Source organism: Drosophila persimilis, unplaced genomic scaffold (genome assembly GCF_003286085.1).
Source record: "Drosophila persimilis strain 14011-0111.01,24,50 unplaced genomic scaffold, DperRS2 tig00000191-arrow-pilon, whole genome shotgun sequence".
NCBI classification, from domain to species: Eukaryota; Metazoa; Arthropoda; class Insecta; order Diptera; family Drosophilidae; genus Drosophila; species Drosophila persimilis.
The window spans coordinates 12,252,554-12,267,203 of NW_020825298.1; the positions used below are offsets into that span (position 1 = coordinate 12,252,554).

The 14,650-nt window shown below is 44.0% G+C and overlaps 1 protein-coding gene across 1 annotated transcript; it reads left to right on the forward strand.

Moving 5' to 3' along the window:
• Positions 1-1,830: 1,830 nt before the first annotated feature.
• LOC6589313 (protein Wnt-10b) lies at positions 1,831-14,274 on the forward strand. Its single transcript, XM_026988895.1, has 6 exons — positions 1,831-2,042; positions 7,198-7,345; positions 7,463-7,541; positions 11,669-12,051; positions 12,118-12,577; positions 13,912-14,274. The coding sequence occupies exons 1-6, from the start codon at positions 1,831-1,833 to the stop codon at positions 14,097-14,099; spliced, it is 1,470 nt and encodes a 489-aa protein (XP_026844696.1). The 3' UTR covers positions 14,100-14,274.
• Positions 14,275-14,650: the final 376 nt, after the last annotated feature.

Sequence of the window (14,650 nt, forward strand, 5' to 3'; positions counted from 1 at the left end):
TCTTCCGTGCTAGGGAAATTGCATAAAACAAAAATCATTCAATAATTCCAAATTAAAATCTAATAAATTTGAACAAACTAAAAATTTTAATTAATTTAAATAAAAGAAAAAGAAAAAAATATATGATGCAATAAAAAATCGACGAAATATAATAAAATTAATTCGAATGGAGGAAATTTTAAAACGTTTGCAAAATGATAAATTTCTAGGTGCTGTGGACAAATTGTTTCTAATTTAATCTTTCAATGGAGTATTAAACAAAATAAATAAATTGGTTAATATATTCAAAATATATTTCAAGACTTCAATCATAACCAATAACGAGTTCTAGAAATTAAGTAAAAACATTATAACTAAAAAAAAAACGAGCTCTAAAATGTGGGCAACAAAAAAGAATTTCTAAAAATATTTCACTCAATAAAAGTAATGTTTTATTTATAGCAAATATAGACACATATAAAGGTTCAAATAATGAACATTCTCAAAAGTTTCTATTAATAAATCATCATTGAAATCATCACAAAATATAGCATACAAAAAAACTTAAATAATAACCCAAAATATTTCATAAAGCCAGTTTAAGGCAAAAGTTTGCCAAAGTCCACGAAAATTAAATATCAAAATTTATAAAGAATTCAAGTGAAGACTTGAACTTGTCTGAACTTTCAATTCCAAGTACCACCAAATTAAATTAATTTTTAGGTTTAATTTTTGACTTACTGATGGACAACCCCTCCAGCTAAATTCCAAAAACTAAAAAACCAATCAAATCAAAATAAAACCCGCCATTCGCGGGTCATGTGCCACACACCAAGAAATAACTTCTCTAACAAAAACCGCAACTCGAATCGACCTAAAGCAAACCACCCAGAAACAGAAGCGGATAAAAAAAGAAGTGGATGAGGGGCTATAAAACTATAAAGCAAAACCAACAAGAATCCAAAACTTGTATTACAGGCCAATCGGACAAGCCCAGTCTCCTCTCGTTACCCACGAGAAAACGATTGTAAATGAACAAAATAGAAAATAAACAAAAAAAAAAGAAAAATAACGAATGTAACGACAAAGATTACGAGAAAACGATTTTGCCAGCCGTCCAGTAGCCAGAGAGCGGAGCTCAAAGTTGAAAGCCAGAGCCAAAGGCAAAGGCAAGACCAAGCAGATCGGTGAATGGTCAGTCTCCAAAGGTCTATGGAGAAGTGCCAATTCACATGATCTGTTGAAAAAAGTGTGCTAAAAAAAAAATTAAATAAATTAAAAAAAGATTCATGAAACCCTCTAAAGAAGAATGTGTGTACTACTCGCCCATAGGGATATTTTGAAGCAAGTGAAAATAGTTTAAACTCTCAAACGATCGAAAACGCAGAAAACAAGAAAAAGTTTGATGAGACTTTTGATAAAATACATTTTCTGTAAATAACAAAATGATAAGTGAAAAATCCCTTAAACACAAAAAACAAAGAATTTTCAAATTAACTGATAATTCCAACTCTTTTTAATATTAATAAAAATTTAGTTTCCTACCGACTTCTCGCAGAAAATAAATGTCCAACAATTCCAAGCAAATAATTAAAATAAAAATGTAAAAACCCAATAGAAAAACGACATAAGGAAATTGTCAAGATAATTCAAATGTGCTCAACAAAATGTTTCCTGATGCCTGGCCTCAGCAAACGAATACATCAGCCGCCCCAACAGCAACCCGAAGAACGACAACAGCAACAGCAAAAACAGCAATTGAGAGCAGTGATAAATTGATTAACAAAAATGTTGTACAATTAAACATTTGGCTACAATTGTATGAAAATTTATGCAAATCAAAGCCGAGCGATGACTGTGTGGCAAGAAGCAACAATCAGAGGCCGCCACCACCACCAGAAGCAGCAGCAACAGCAGCAGCGACAAGAGCATCAAGAAGCAGGAAATACCAACAGCAGCAGCGGCAGCAGCACAAACACCATCGTGGTTGCCACACAACCCGCAACGCGTCATTGCAATTTGCATTTAATTGTTGTGATTATCTTGGCCTGCTGCACACGCTGGTAAGTACGAAGTATCTAGTATCTTGTAGATAGAGCAGCTCTCACCTAAGCCCGAATCCATCACAATTTACGAGTATGTAAAGCAAAGCTCCCGAGTGTAAATAGCCTGTCAACAAATTAACTTCAAGTCAAGCTCATTACCCTCATGTTATATCGTATGTTGCTGGAGCTGGTGCTGGCACTGGTGGTGGTGCTGCTGCTGGTGGTTTGGTTTGGTGGCGAGTTAATTAATTAAACGACAAGCTCCACCAACAGCAACAACAACAATCAGAGACTAGGGGTTAATGTTGCTGTTGCAGCGACAACAAATTAATCAATTGCTGAAGAGGCTGTCGCTGCGTCCGTCCGTAGGCTGAGGGCGAGAGAAACAGCTGTCAGTGTAAGGTGTTGGCATAATTAATATTGATCTAGTGATAGGTTTGGGAAATTAAGCTTACCTAATTGTACTTGATTAAAATGAGATTGTTGCGGTCATGGTGTCTGCGCCTTCACACATGATTCTCCGCTATGGGATGGGCAACAGTAGCAGAGTAAATGAGCAATTGTTTGGTATACAGCTCTTATAGGAACTGTAACAGTGTTTAAGCAAGCATTTACATCTCTAGAATCCATCACGAACAAAACATACACCATTAGAAATGAGGAGGATGGCCAATAATTGTGCAGGTATTAATATAAATACTTGCGAAATATCTCTACTAATTCTCATAATATACAAGAGCGACTATATAGATTTATTTGTTTAGGAATTAATTATCATAAATCTGCCCTAATCTATTACTTAGTGTCAACCAAATGCCTTTTGGAAATAGGTTTAAAGGCACTACTAATCGGTTTTCCAGAAACAAAATTAATTGAAACCTTGTAATCGCACATTCACGAGAAAGTAATCGCATACATTCGAATAAAATCGGTTGTAAAACTTACCATAAACATAACAAAAATGGCAACTTACGCGTTAGTCCGGACTCCCAGCAGCAAACGCCATTTTGGAACGCTCAAGCAGCGAACAATAAGATTGCCAAAGGCTCCCGTAGACTACTCAATCCGCAGTAGATGATTGGACTCTGGCTCTGGCTGTGGATCGTGTGCCCCCTCTGTACTTGCACTAGTATGGGGCCATGGGGGCCTACACACAATTGAGCTGATTTCAATTGCAGGGTGGTCCCTGGTACTCAAGTTTTATAATGCGCCTGGGCCGCTGTCAATCCGTGTCTCAGTCCTGGGCCTCAGCTCTATACTCAGTGCGCAGTCAGTCAGGCGAAGCGGAGCGGAGCAGGGCGATGTCTGTCGCTGGAGTCCGGACCGCCGCCTGCCTGCCTGCCTGCCTGACTGGTTGACTCGCCTAGTAGTTGCAGCTTGTTAATCTCGTTACTCGTGTTCTTCTTGTTGTTGCTGTTGTTGCATGGGGTTGTCAACATACTTTTTGCACTGCTTGTTGACAACGGCGCAGTGAACGTTGCAGCGCAGAGATGCAACGAAAGAACGTTGCAGCGCAGAGATGCAGTCAACTCGAGACAGTAAAAATGCACGCTGAAGCTGAAGTGCAGCCTGCAATTCGTTGGCATCGTCATCCACCTCCTTGTAGTTGCAACGTCATAATTGCAACGCATAATGAGGCGCAGACACACACACACACACACACAAAAAGCAGGGCAGCGCAGAGCACGAGTCAGGTGTTGGTGCACCGCAATTTGCCCGTTTGAAATGCAAATGAATTGTCAAGCTGCCACGCCTCTTGCCACCTCAGGCCACTGCAGTTGCAACTTAATTGGGTGCATGTGCATCCACACACAGCCGCATGCACCGGCTCATTCCACAGCCAGGATTTCACACGTTCAAGTGTCCTCCAGCCTCCATCCAACACGCTGCTGGCGTATGCGCAGCCCGAGCTGCTGCTACTTTCGCAGTCTCTTCAGCAACGAAAGAGCCATGTTCCTGCACAGCACACAGATTTATACACATTGTAGCACTAAAATATTAACAATAAGAAGTAATAATGCCCGTAATTAGAATGTAAACAAAGCGCGCGTTATCGATACACTGTGTGGGAGATATCAATAGTATATATCGCATAAGAAACATCGATAGGCTTGAGAGCCGATCGAATCGGCCCCCCTCTCCCGCACAAAAGCTAACCAATATTACACCATGCACTTTACCCTTGCCATTTTACCATATTTTGCCATGTTACACGTTTCATACAATTTATTGGGAAAAAAGCTTTTAAAAACGCGAACGATCATATTCGATTAATATCTAATAGCAAAGAAGTGTAATTTAAATTAAAAACAAATATTTGGAATAGAAAATCTTCATGCAGCTGCCTAATGAATCATTTGACTTTCGTTAGAAATACATTTTGTTGCTTAAAAAATGCGATAATTTTATTTAATTACTTTAAAGCTCTTTTTGGGGTGGGGAGGCATGGAGATGAAATATTTCGACTTTCAGCCTGCTGCCATGCCAGGTCACCCTGTTTAGTCGGATTGGATCAAAGACATTCCTAGCTGTTGCTGTGGTCGCCAGAAGCCCCTTCCCTGCTGCTCGCTCAACCCCTCTTCGAACGGACTGCTGAGGAATGTCTCCACAAAAGTTATCTACCCAGTCTGAAATGCTTCAATCTCTGTATCTGTCTGTATCTGCATCTTTCGCTGTGTGTGCGTGTGTGTGAATCTGTGTGTATTTGGGAAACATTGTTTTGCCTAAATGGGGCTTAGGTCTATGGCTATTGGCCATGTCTGTATATAGTTCGGTGAAGGCATAAACCGAAATAACAAAAATCCTTGATTTATGCATGGGCTACCGTTTGACAGACCAGACTCCGAAGTTCGAAGTCCGAGAGTGTAGAACCACAGACGAAAGAGTTAGGTCTACTCTGGCGGCGCCTATTAAAGCCTCAATCTTTTTATGGCATTTCAATAGAACTCGCGAGCGTGAGAAAGGACTGCAGCGGCAGCGGCAAAAGTTGTTCAAGTTATGAAAATCAAAATGAAATTTAAAGTTTGCCAATGCCGGCTTTTATCTTGGCCCCAACACTTTGGCCCTGATAACGTCTTTGGCGGGGAACAAGCTCAGCACAGATCGATAAATTTTATAAGCGAATCAATTGCATTGCTATCGCATCGCGTGAAATACGCAAACTCCAGACCGCTGGCTCACAGGATCTGTGGAACTCTGGGACTCTGGGAACTGGATTGTCGAATGGATGAAATGCATGACTCAGAGACGCTCTGGGTCTGACCGGCGGCTGGGTCGGCGGCTCGCTTCATTCACTTTGTGTTGCTGTGTTGCTTATCAGTTTTATTGAAGTCGGCAAATGGCATTGGCATTGGCATTGCCAATGGTAACTAAAAGCCATATGCTTTATAAAGCTGTTAACAAAATGTGCATCAGTTTAAATTCTTTATCGGGAGAGATGTCTGGCCGGTAGACGGGCGAATGCCAATGCCCAGCATTGCATACGAGTAGTATATTCGTATCTCAGAAACGTCAGCCAATTAAAATGCATTTTGCCTGTATTTCCTTTTTTTATCATCTCGTTTTTACCCTGTTGATATTTCTTTTACTCTTATAAATTGCAGTTTTGTTTGCTTGATTAGCAGATGATGATAATAGCATTGGCTGTGGAGAGAGGAAAGATAGGAGTGTGCAAATATATTGGAGAAATTGAAAGCAAGCCGTATATAAGCAGTGCAGCCTTAAAGCAGTTCAAAGTACTAAAGTGCCATAGCAAGCAGCTTGCAGTCATTGCAGTCATCTCCAAGGCTTACCCAAATTGCAAAAAATAAAAACAAAAAACTTTTTAGCGACAACATTTTCGTAAATTACAAATGAACCTGCTCTGCGAATCTTTGCCATCTGCTGGCCAGACAACGGCTGCAGCTACTCCCGCTCCCGGGCCGTGAATGGCATACAAATGATGCCCAATGCTGATGAGGATCTCTAAATCTTACTCTCCGGAGTCCGGACTGCTGGAGGACGTGTGTGAAAATGGCACGTTTCTACATTTGAGGCAGTGTTTCGGTCTTACATGCGACGTGCCACAATTAACCCCTGGTAGGAGTGTGGTGCGGGCAGGCGGACGAGGTAGTTTAGGCATTAAGAAAATACATACATTTACAAACGAAGAAGAAGGCAGACGCCATCGAGCATCACGTATACGCCCGGTATTCCTCCCCGACCAAAAAACAAAAAAAAAAGCTGCGTGTCGTAGATCAACGCGATGCGATGCGATGCAATGTGCGATGTGTGATGTGGCAATGGTCTGAGATCCCAGCCCAGTCATAGCCACAACCATAGTGACTGCCACAGACCCGATGAAGTTGTTCAACGTCAACTGGCACTCACTCAAACACAACACTCCACACCACACCACAAAAACCCGTATCTGTATCTCTGGCCCAAGATCTGAACACCTCAACTCAACCCAATCTGACCTTGAATGCCATGCCGCGCTCTTAAATGGGTTCAGACCCAGAGACCTGGGAATAAGTTCTTGGCAAACAGTACACCCCAACATCCCATCCCCTTGGTCTATTTCAGATCAAAGAACCTTAACCATTTTTGGAAACTTCTTCTCCACTGATGAGCCAGTGATTCATCGTCCAGCGATTTGACAAGATTTATGACAGCTTGCCAACAGTAACAGAAATTATATTTAGCTACTGTCTGTCTTTGTCTTTGGGTTCGGTTCGTGTTTCTCGATTAAATCTGCTTGCAAATAAAAGCAAATTTAATTTCAAATCTACAGAAACCAAAATGAAATAAAATTAAATTACTCTACTCTCGAGTATTGTGAGGTTTTTTCTTGTCTGCGGTTTATGTGCCAGAAACTCAAGGTTAATTACTGTTTCCGAAATTTCGTTGGTCTCAGTTTTTCGAGTTTAATTGCCAACTGCGGTGGCTGTAATTAAATTTTGATTGGAATTTAAATTCTCAGCGATTCCTTGGGCGATTTAAAGAGCTCAAAGTGTATCTAGAAAGGAAATGCTTGGGAGGCTAAAAGATATCTCATTATATCTAGAAAGAAAATTCTTTTGGCGATGAATTCCTGTGAGTCTGATAGAATTCTTACTCTTGAAAATATAATATCATTAAAGACTTAAACTCTTTTTGACATAACTTAATTTATATTGATCGATTGTGCTTGTAGGCTTTATGGCTTACCCGACGGTCGTGCCACCTGCCGTTCAGTGCCTGGTCTCACCAAGGATCAAGTGGAGCTCTGCTACAAGGCGAGTGATGTGACAGCAGCCGCACTCGAAGGACTCGATATGGCCATACGTGAATGTCAAATACAGGTACAGCAGATACAGATCTCGTCAAAATTCTCTGTAGCATACTTTCAAGATTCACTTAAGTAGAGTACCATTAAAATTCTCATATATTTTCCTTACAATCTCTCTCTTCCTCAACAGTTTCAATGGCATCGCTGGAACTGCTCATCGCTGAGCACAAAGAGCCGCAATCCGCATGCCTCCAATCTGCTGAAGAAAGGTAGGTTCCCAGGTTCAGGCTGCCCCGCCTACATTGGTACTAGTACAGTGGTACAGTGGTAGCCATGGCCACAAGCCATTAAGCTGACACTAAAATGTGCAGTAAGCGTGGCTCAGCTTTCACGCAAACAAAATCGCTTTATGGCCAAAGTCGACTCCGCCAACTGTCAACTGGTTTTGCGGTTGATTTTAGCCCAGAGTCGAGTGGAGGGTGGAGAGTGGAGGGTGGAGGACACATTGGCGGCCCACACGCAAACCGCCGCTAGGCAAAGAGTCTAATTAAAATTGCCCATAGCGGAGACGTTTGGTCAAGCAGACAATGTCCAAAGCTATTAACCGTCGCATTATTAGACACGACATGGCATAAAAGCCACAGCAGGAGCATCTATAGTTTCTAATGCCCCCCATCAGCGATACCGGACTAGATCAAATTTCTATGTTTTTCCAGTAGGAGTGTTGACTGCGACTGCAACGGCGACTGCAACTGGTACTGGTACTGGGACTGGGGTCCATCGTTTTGTCACAGCCCGGTGCATCTGAAACGGCGGCGATACGAACTTTGACTTTGATATCTTAATCTGTCCTCGAGGCATTGTGTTACAAGTGACTGGGCTGGCAACCTCTGAAGCCTTGAAGCCTTGATGCCTACGCGGCGTGTGCCTTATGACGGGTAGATCTCACACACTCACCAGTGTCGTGGCGACATCGTAGAGGCATCTACAAAGAGCTTGCCGCATTCTAAGCCTCTTTTGTTGGCCAAACAACAAGTAGCGGTAACTCTGATCACATGCGCCGATCCCTTGTTTTGTGTAAAGTTGCAAGATTTCTGCTTTTGCGCGCAACTTTTCTAACTGACTTCTGTTATGACTCATGCCAGAGTACTGTGCCGCTTGATATGACTAGCAAGGGGTACAGCTAAAGGTTTGTTATCCGGAATCTATCTGGAATTTGACCAGTTCTTCTGAAACTTAAACTGAAAGAAACATAATGCTTCACTTCATTTTTTTCTAAGGGAGAGAATCAAGCAAAGCTTCATAGAAATTCATATACAAAGTAAATAATAAACCCCAAACTGTATTATCAAAGCCTCTAAAACTTACAACAAATTCTAAGACTTAGTCCAGAACTTTATACCACTTCTATGGGAATGTTTTCCAGTCCGTAAGCAGAATGCTTCATTAGTTAAATTATGCATCATACGATTGCTGTAAAAATTCCACAAAAAAAAGAGGAGCAGAAGGAAAGGAAAACACAATGGAAATGCTCAAAATGGCGGCATTGCAATCCAGATGCAAACGATATACGAGTACGAGTGTATAGCCGACGTTGCTCAAGAGATTTCTCACAAATTTCAATGCGACATTCGGACAAGAGCAAACAGCAAACAGGAGCCTCGGAAGAGACTTCTGAAGTAAAAGGGAAAGGCTAGAGGACAGGCTCGGAACGGGAACGGGAACGGGTACGAGGACAAGCCGGTGCTCATCTCGTTTCGGTCTGGCAGTAAAGTCCGGCGTAATTTATTTGCATTCATCGTATAAATTATATTGTAAGCAAACCACTTCATTCAATTTCAATTTAAAAAATTGTTATCTCCGTTGACGGATGCTGCCGCAGCCGCTGACAACGTACAGGGGAACGAACGAGAGACAAACGAATGGGGGCTGGAAGACAGCCATGGGAGCGGATCGAATACGGATGCACAATCCCCAATCCCATTCGCAGTACCAGTCCCAGTCCCAGTCCCGGTCCCAACATTGTCATTGTCGTTGTTGGGCCAGGCCGGTGATGTGATTATGTTGGAGGCTCAGGAATCTTTTGCTTAGTGGTGCTTCATTTGTGGGCAAATACTTCCATTACAGCAAATTCTGTGCATATTATTTGCATTTGGGGCTGCTTGGGGCTGCTGTTGCCGTTGCCGTTGCCGCCGCCGCAATCTTGAGTGGGCCATCATGATCGGTCCAAATGCCAGACAGAATCGCGCAGGTTAAAGTTAACAACATTGCCACAAAACAATGCCAAACCATAAATCTCCAAATGCATGCCACACCAGCAGCACTTCCAAGTAACTCTCGACTAGCCTTCATCCAATATCGAATATGGTAAACCCAAGCTTATGTCACCGACATGTCTGAGGATCGTACGTCCCGTCTGTCCCACTGTCCAATGTCCAGTGTCCACTGTCTACTGTCCACTGTCCAGTGTCCAGTGTCCGTTTGTCAACCCGCCCGTTTCGTGCGTCCATTAAATAAGGAAGGAACTGCACATAACGAGAGTCAATATTGACAGGCAACAGCAACGCGTGCAACGACGACGACGACGACGACGAGGTACGACGGGAACGACTTATAAGGGCACAAAAGGCAGCCACAAAGTCAGGGATCGATGGACAGAGATCGGATCGGGCCAGCGATCGGTCGGTCGGGTCGGAGCAAACCAAGTGAAACGAAACAAATCAAGTCGCCGAGTCGCCAAGTCGAGTCGAGTCGCACAATGACTGACAATCGAAACGGCGCACGGACAGGTCAACTATTTTGCATACATATCTACTATAACTTATGGAACTCGTCGATCGTCGATCGTCGATCGTTGAGAGATCGTCGTTGCAGATCGCTGATCTTTTCTTTTTCGCTGCTGAGGCTGCTGCTGCTGCTGCTACCATGCATTATTGTCAATCAACTGAAGCTGGGGCCCCGGCACAAAAGTAGTAAAAGGATCGACGATCGACCTTTATCTTTGGGCTTCTCGCTCTCTCTCGATCTCCCTCTCTCTTTCGTTTTCCCTCTGCATGTGACAACAAGCGAGCGACGTATGTCGCAAACAATTACTTGGGATTGCAACACACGGGAGACAACGAGACATTGGAGACAGGGTACTCTGTAGACTGTAGACTTGAGCACAGAGACAGGTCGCCAAGCCAAGCCAAGCCAAGCCAGGCCAAGCCAAGCCACTCCATTCCAGTCCAGCGTCCAGTCAAGCCTCTCCTCGATCGGTTTGGGGGCCAATTTATGCGAGAGAAGAGAGACAGAGAGAGAGAGAGGGAGAGAGAGCCACAGACCCCAAGGCATTGTCAAATGTAACTGTTGGCAATGATGTGATTTGGATTTGCAAATGGCTCGACGAGGGGCAAGACAAAGCGTGCATAAATCAAGTCCGTGATCAGCGATCAGCGATCAGCAATCACAAGTTGGCTGAGATCCGCAGAGGAGAGATGAGAAGAGAAGAGTAGAGCTAAGGTGGGCTTTTGGAGAGGCTACTGTTTGCACTGATGCATTGATTGATGGCGTCTTAATCGTCAATCAAATGCGCGCTACACACACACACACAATTTCCCATTGCACTTGCACCTTCGATTGCAGTTTGGATCGATCGATGGATCGCTGGATCGATGGATCGCTGGATTCGTCTCCGGATGGGTATTGGTACGACAACTTGTCACAACATTGACATTTGCATTCGTGCGCATCCTGAGTGACGGACTGGCCGGCTTGACTGACTGATTGTTTGACAGCTGAGGAGCGGCGAAACAAGGAGAATGATGCAAGCCTGTCACATTGACATATGTACTGTCGCTCTCGTCGCTAGTGGCCGATCTGATCCCTGGTTTCTGTTTTCTGGTTTCTGATCTCGGATTGAATTGAGTTTGGTTTTATGCAAAGTGGCGCTGACAATTTGCATGTCAATCGCTTGACAAATGTTGCCAACTTTGGGGCCACTCATGGCCATGTCGGCCATGATTAACGTCAACTTTTTGACAGCCATTTGACAGCTGCTGTTGCTATTGCTGCATAAGGCATTTCAAATATCATATCTCCCTCCCTCTCTCTTGTGGGTGTGGCACACTGCACTGCCGTCCGATCATTAAAAAGATATTGTGTGGTGGTGTGATGGTGTGGCGGTGCTGTGGCCTGGTTGAACGCTTGTCCAGACCATGTCAAAGTCGAAATGCCGCTGAAATTCCCAGAGCGGCCACCGGAGCGCAGCACAGCGTTCGAATGTACTGCTTCGAAATGCAGCGTTAAAAATAACACCGCATAAATTGCAATAGTTCCCCCAATGATTCCCCAGGGGTAAAAGCACACCTCTACCAGCATCCTCTACCCATCTCAAGAAACATTTCTTTCCTTTTAGGCTACAGGGAGAGCGCGTTTGCCTTTGCCATTTCGGCTGCCGGGGTGGCACACAGCGTGGCGAGGGCCTGCAGTCAAGGCCGTTTGATGTCCTGCGGCTGTGATCCGACCATCAATAGGAAGACCCTCAACAAGAACCTCCGCCAGTCGCTGGACAAGGAGAAGAAGCAGTTCTTGCAGTACTTGGAAACCAATCAGATTCTAACGCCCGAGGAGGAGAAGAAGTACGAGCGCTCGAAGATCGCCAGCCGCTGGAAGTGGGGTGGTTGCTCCCACAACATGGATTTTGGTGTGGAGTACTCCAAGCTCTTCCTGGACTGTCGCGAGAAGGCAGGCGATATTCAGTCGAAGATCAATCTGCACAACAATCATGCGGGCAGAGTGGTGAGTGGCTGTCCGTCATCCAATTTCTGTTTCTCTAATAATTCTTCTTATGAACCGTATCTGCAGGCCGTTTCGAACAACATGGAATTCCGCTGCAAGTGCCATGGCATGTCCGGCAGCTGTCAGCTGAAGACCTGCTGGAAGTCCGCCCCCGACTTTCACGTCGTCGGCAAGGTCTTGAAGCATCAGTTCCGCAAGGCCATACTCGTGGATCAGTCGAATCTCGGCAACGGCGAACCCATTGTCGTCTTGAAGCGGGCCCGCAACAAAAAGTCAAATGGTGGCAGCAGTTCCGGCTCCTCATCCTCGGATATGGATGCCGTCGATGCGTCTGGCACGCTCGATGGCGGTGGTCTGGTGGGCGATCACGAGGCAAGGCGGCACGAGGATGGCTCGGAGCGTGGCACGCGCCAGCCGAACGCTGATAAAAATGCGGCGCGAATGGCACGCAAACTGGAGACATCGCTCTTCTACTATCAGCGCTCGCCCAACTTTTGTGAGCGCGATCTGGGCGCAGATATACAGGGTGAGTTTGTATGCCTACTTTATGTTTTGTTCACATTATACATTAATTCCCATGAGATTCCATATTAGAGAGTGGGAGTCGGGTCCCGCTTCCTTCGGTCAGTTAGAATCGGTTTTTATACTGTGCCAGATCCGAAAAATTCGGGTTTTCTTCTCGCTCACTCTGCTTTTTATTTTCTGGACGAGAGAACGAGAGAGAAACGAGGAATTTGCTTCGTACTGCGAAGCAGATATAGAAAGAGATCAAAAGTATTAAAGAGGCATGCGTATAACTATGATCTTGAGAATACTGTGGATTAATGCAGGGCTTTAATATGCATCTTCTGTTCTACTAATAGCCCTTTACCCGCACTCCCTGCATTGCTGCTGTACACCCCGGCATTACCTAATTGGTTAATTTGCAGTTTTCTTGTCGTGAAATTTGGTTCAACTAATTAAAAATGATTTATAGATACGACTCGAGCGATAAATTTGATTTGGCTCTAATAAATAAATCACAAATGCAAATTAACAGCAACCGCAGCAGCAGCAGCAGCAGCAAATGCAACAAAAAAGCAAAAACGATTTATAAACGGGCTACCAAAACATGCCACATAACTCAGCAACAACAAATGCTGCGACCCATGCGCACAGCAGCCCCAGCATCAGCTTCAGCTTCAGCTTTAGCTCCATCTCGGATCAACTCGGATCAGCGCTGATCTGTTGAGATCTGGCTCGGGTTTTGGGGCTCGGCACGGCACGTCCACATCGACATCTAACATCTAACTGCCACTTGCAATTTTTGTTGGCCATTTTTGCTGTTGACACATTTGCAAATTATCAAAGACCGAGCGAGATGTGGAGGCAGCACCGGGGGAACAGTTTAAAAGTGTTAATTACGACGCAAATTTATAATTAATCGTCGTCCGAGCTCTGGCTGTGGCTGTGGCTCTGGCTCCAGCCCATCGGGCGTTTTGATTCATGTGCCCCGTGTGCCACGTCGTGTCGTGTCTAGGCAAATGATGGCAATTAACGTTGGCAATTATCGTCCAACAATTATGATACTTTGTTTATAGGCCTTAGTTTAATAGTTTATTTATGGTTTTTTAATAGTCAGGCAACAGGCTGTCGGCGCAGCTGCCACTTAATCAAATCACAATGAAAGCTGTAACACCCATGTGATATCAACTTTTTCTTAATTAAAAACATATAGCATACCCAGATTTAAGTTCATTGTTTATTCAGGAAGAGTTCACTTCGAGGCAATGCGTTGCCAAGGTCTGCCCTGAACCCGTCCTGAACTCTCGCCGCACTTCAATTTACCTTCTAACGTGCTCTACTTTCATCCCATTCCAGGCACAGTGGGTCGCAAATGCAATCGGAATACGACAACCAGCGATGGGTGCGCCTCTCTCTGCTGTGGGCGTGGCCACAGTCAAATCATCGAGCGACGGGCCGAGCGCTGTCACTGTAAATTTCAATGGTGCTGTAGTGTGGAGTGCGAGGAATGCCACGTGGAGGAGTGGATTAGTATATGCAATTGAGAAGGAGATCGATCAGCTATCCCAGCGATCCCAGCGGTCAGCGAAGAGGCAGAGTAAGGGAATGCCTCCAGAGGGATCATCACACACATAAGAAAAGACTTTTCTTCAATCTAAACAAAAAACACTTAACACAAATCAGTATTAAACAATAAAAATATGTTATAGGGCCACCATAAAAAGCAGAAAACAGAAAACAAAAAACGATAATTGAAATGTGTAAATTCAATGATTAGTTTAGCAATCTCAAGACATATTGAAATATATATAAAATGATAAAATGAAATATAAATATATTTTGTAAATACAAATAATAAGATGCATAATTAGTCTGTCAATCAGCTGAGTTTCAATCGGTTTTCCATTCTACTTACATGCCTATCATTTTCACTCCCCAGGTTTTTCCTTTTTTCCCTTTTGTTTTGGTCTGCACGTGAATGTCGGCAATGCTAATTGAATTAGTCGACTAAATAGTTGCCCAAGGTGCTTTTGCCCACCACCGTACCGTGTTGGCTGTGGCTACTGCCCATTGATATTGAGGGGCTTCCTTCCTT

Excerpts from the sequence above, each read along its gene's own strand:
- LOC6589313 (XM_026988895.1), top strand. The coding sequence starts at position 1,831 with ATGACTGTGTGGCAAGAAGCAACAATCAGAGGCCGCCACCACCACCAG. Across the intron at positions 2,043-7,197 it reads TTGGCCTGCTGCACACGCTG|GCTTTATGGCTTACCCGACG; the intron begins GTAAGTACGAAG and ends TTGTGCTTGTAG. Across the intron at positions 7,346-7,462 it reads TACGTGAATGTCAAATACAG|TTTCAATGGCATCGCTGGAA; the intron begins GTACAGCAGATA and ends CTTCCTCAACAG.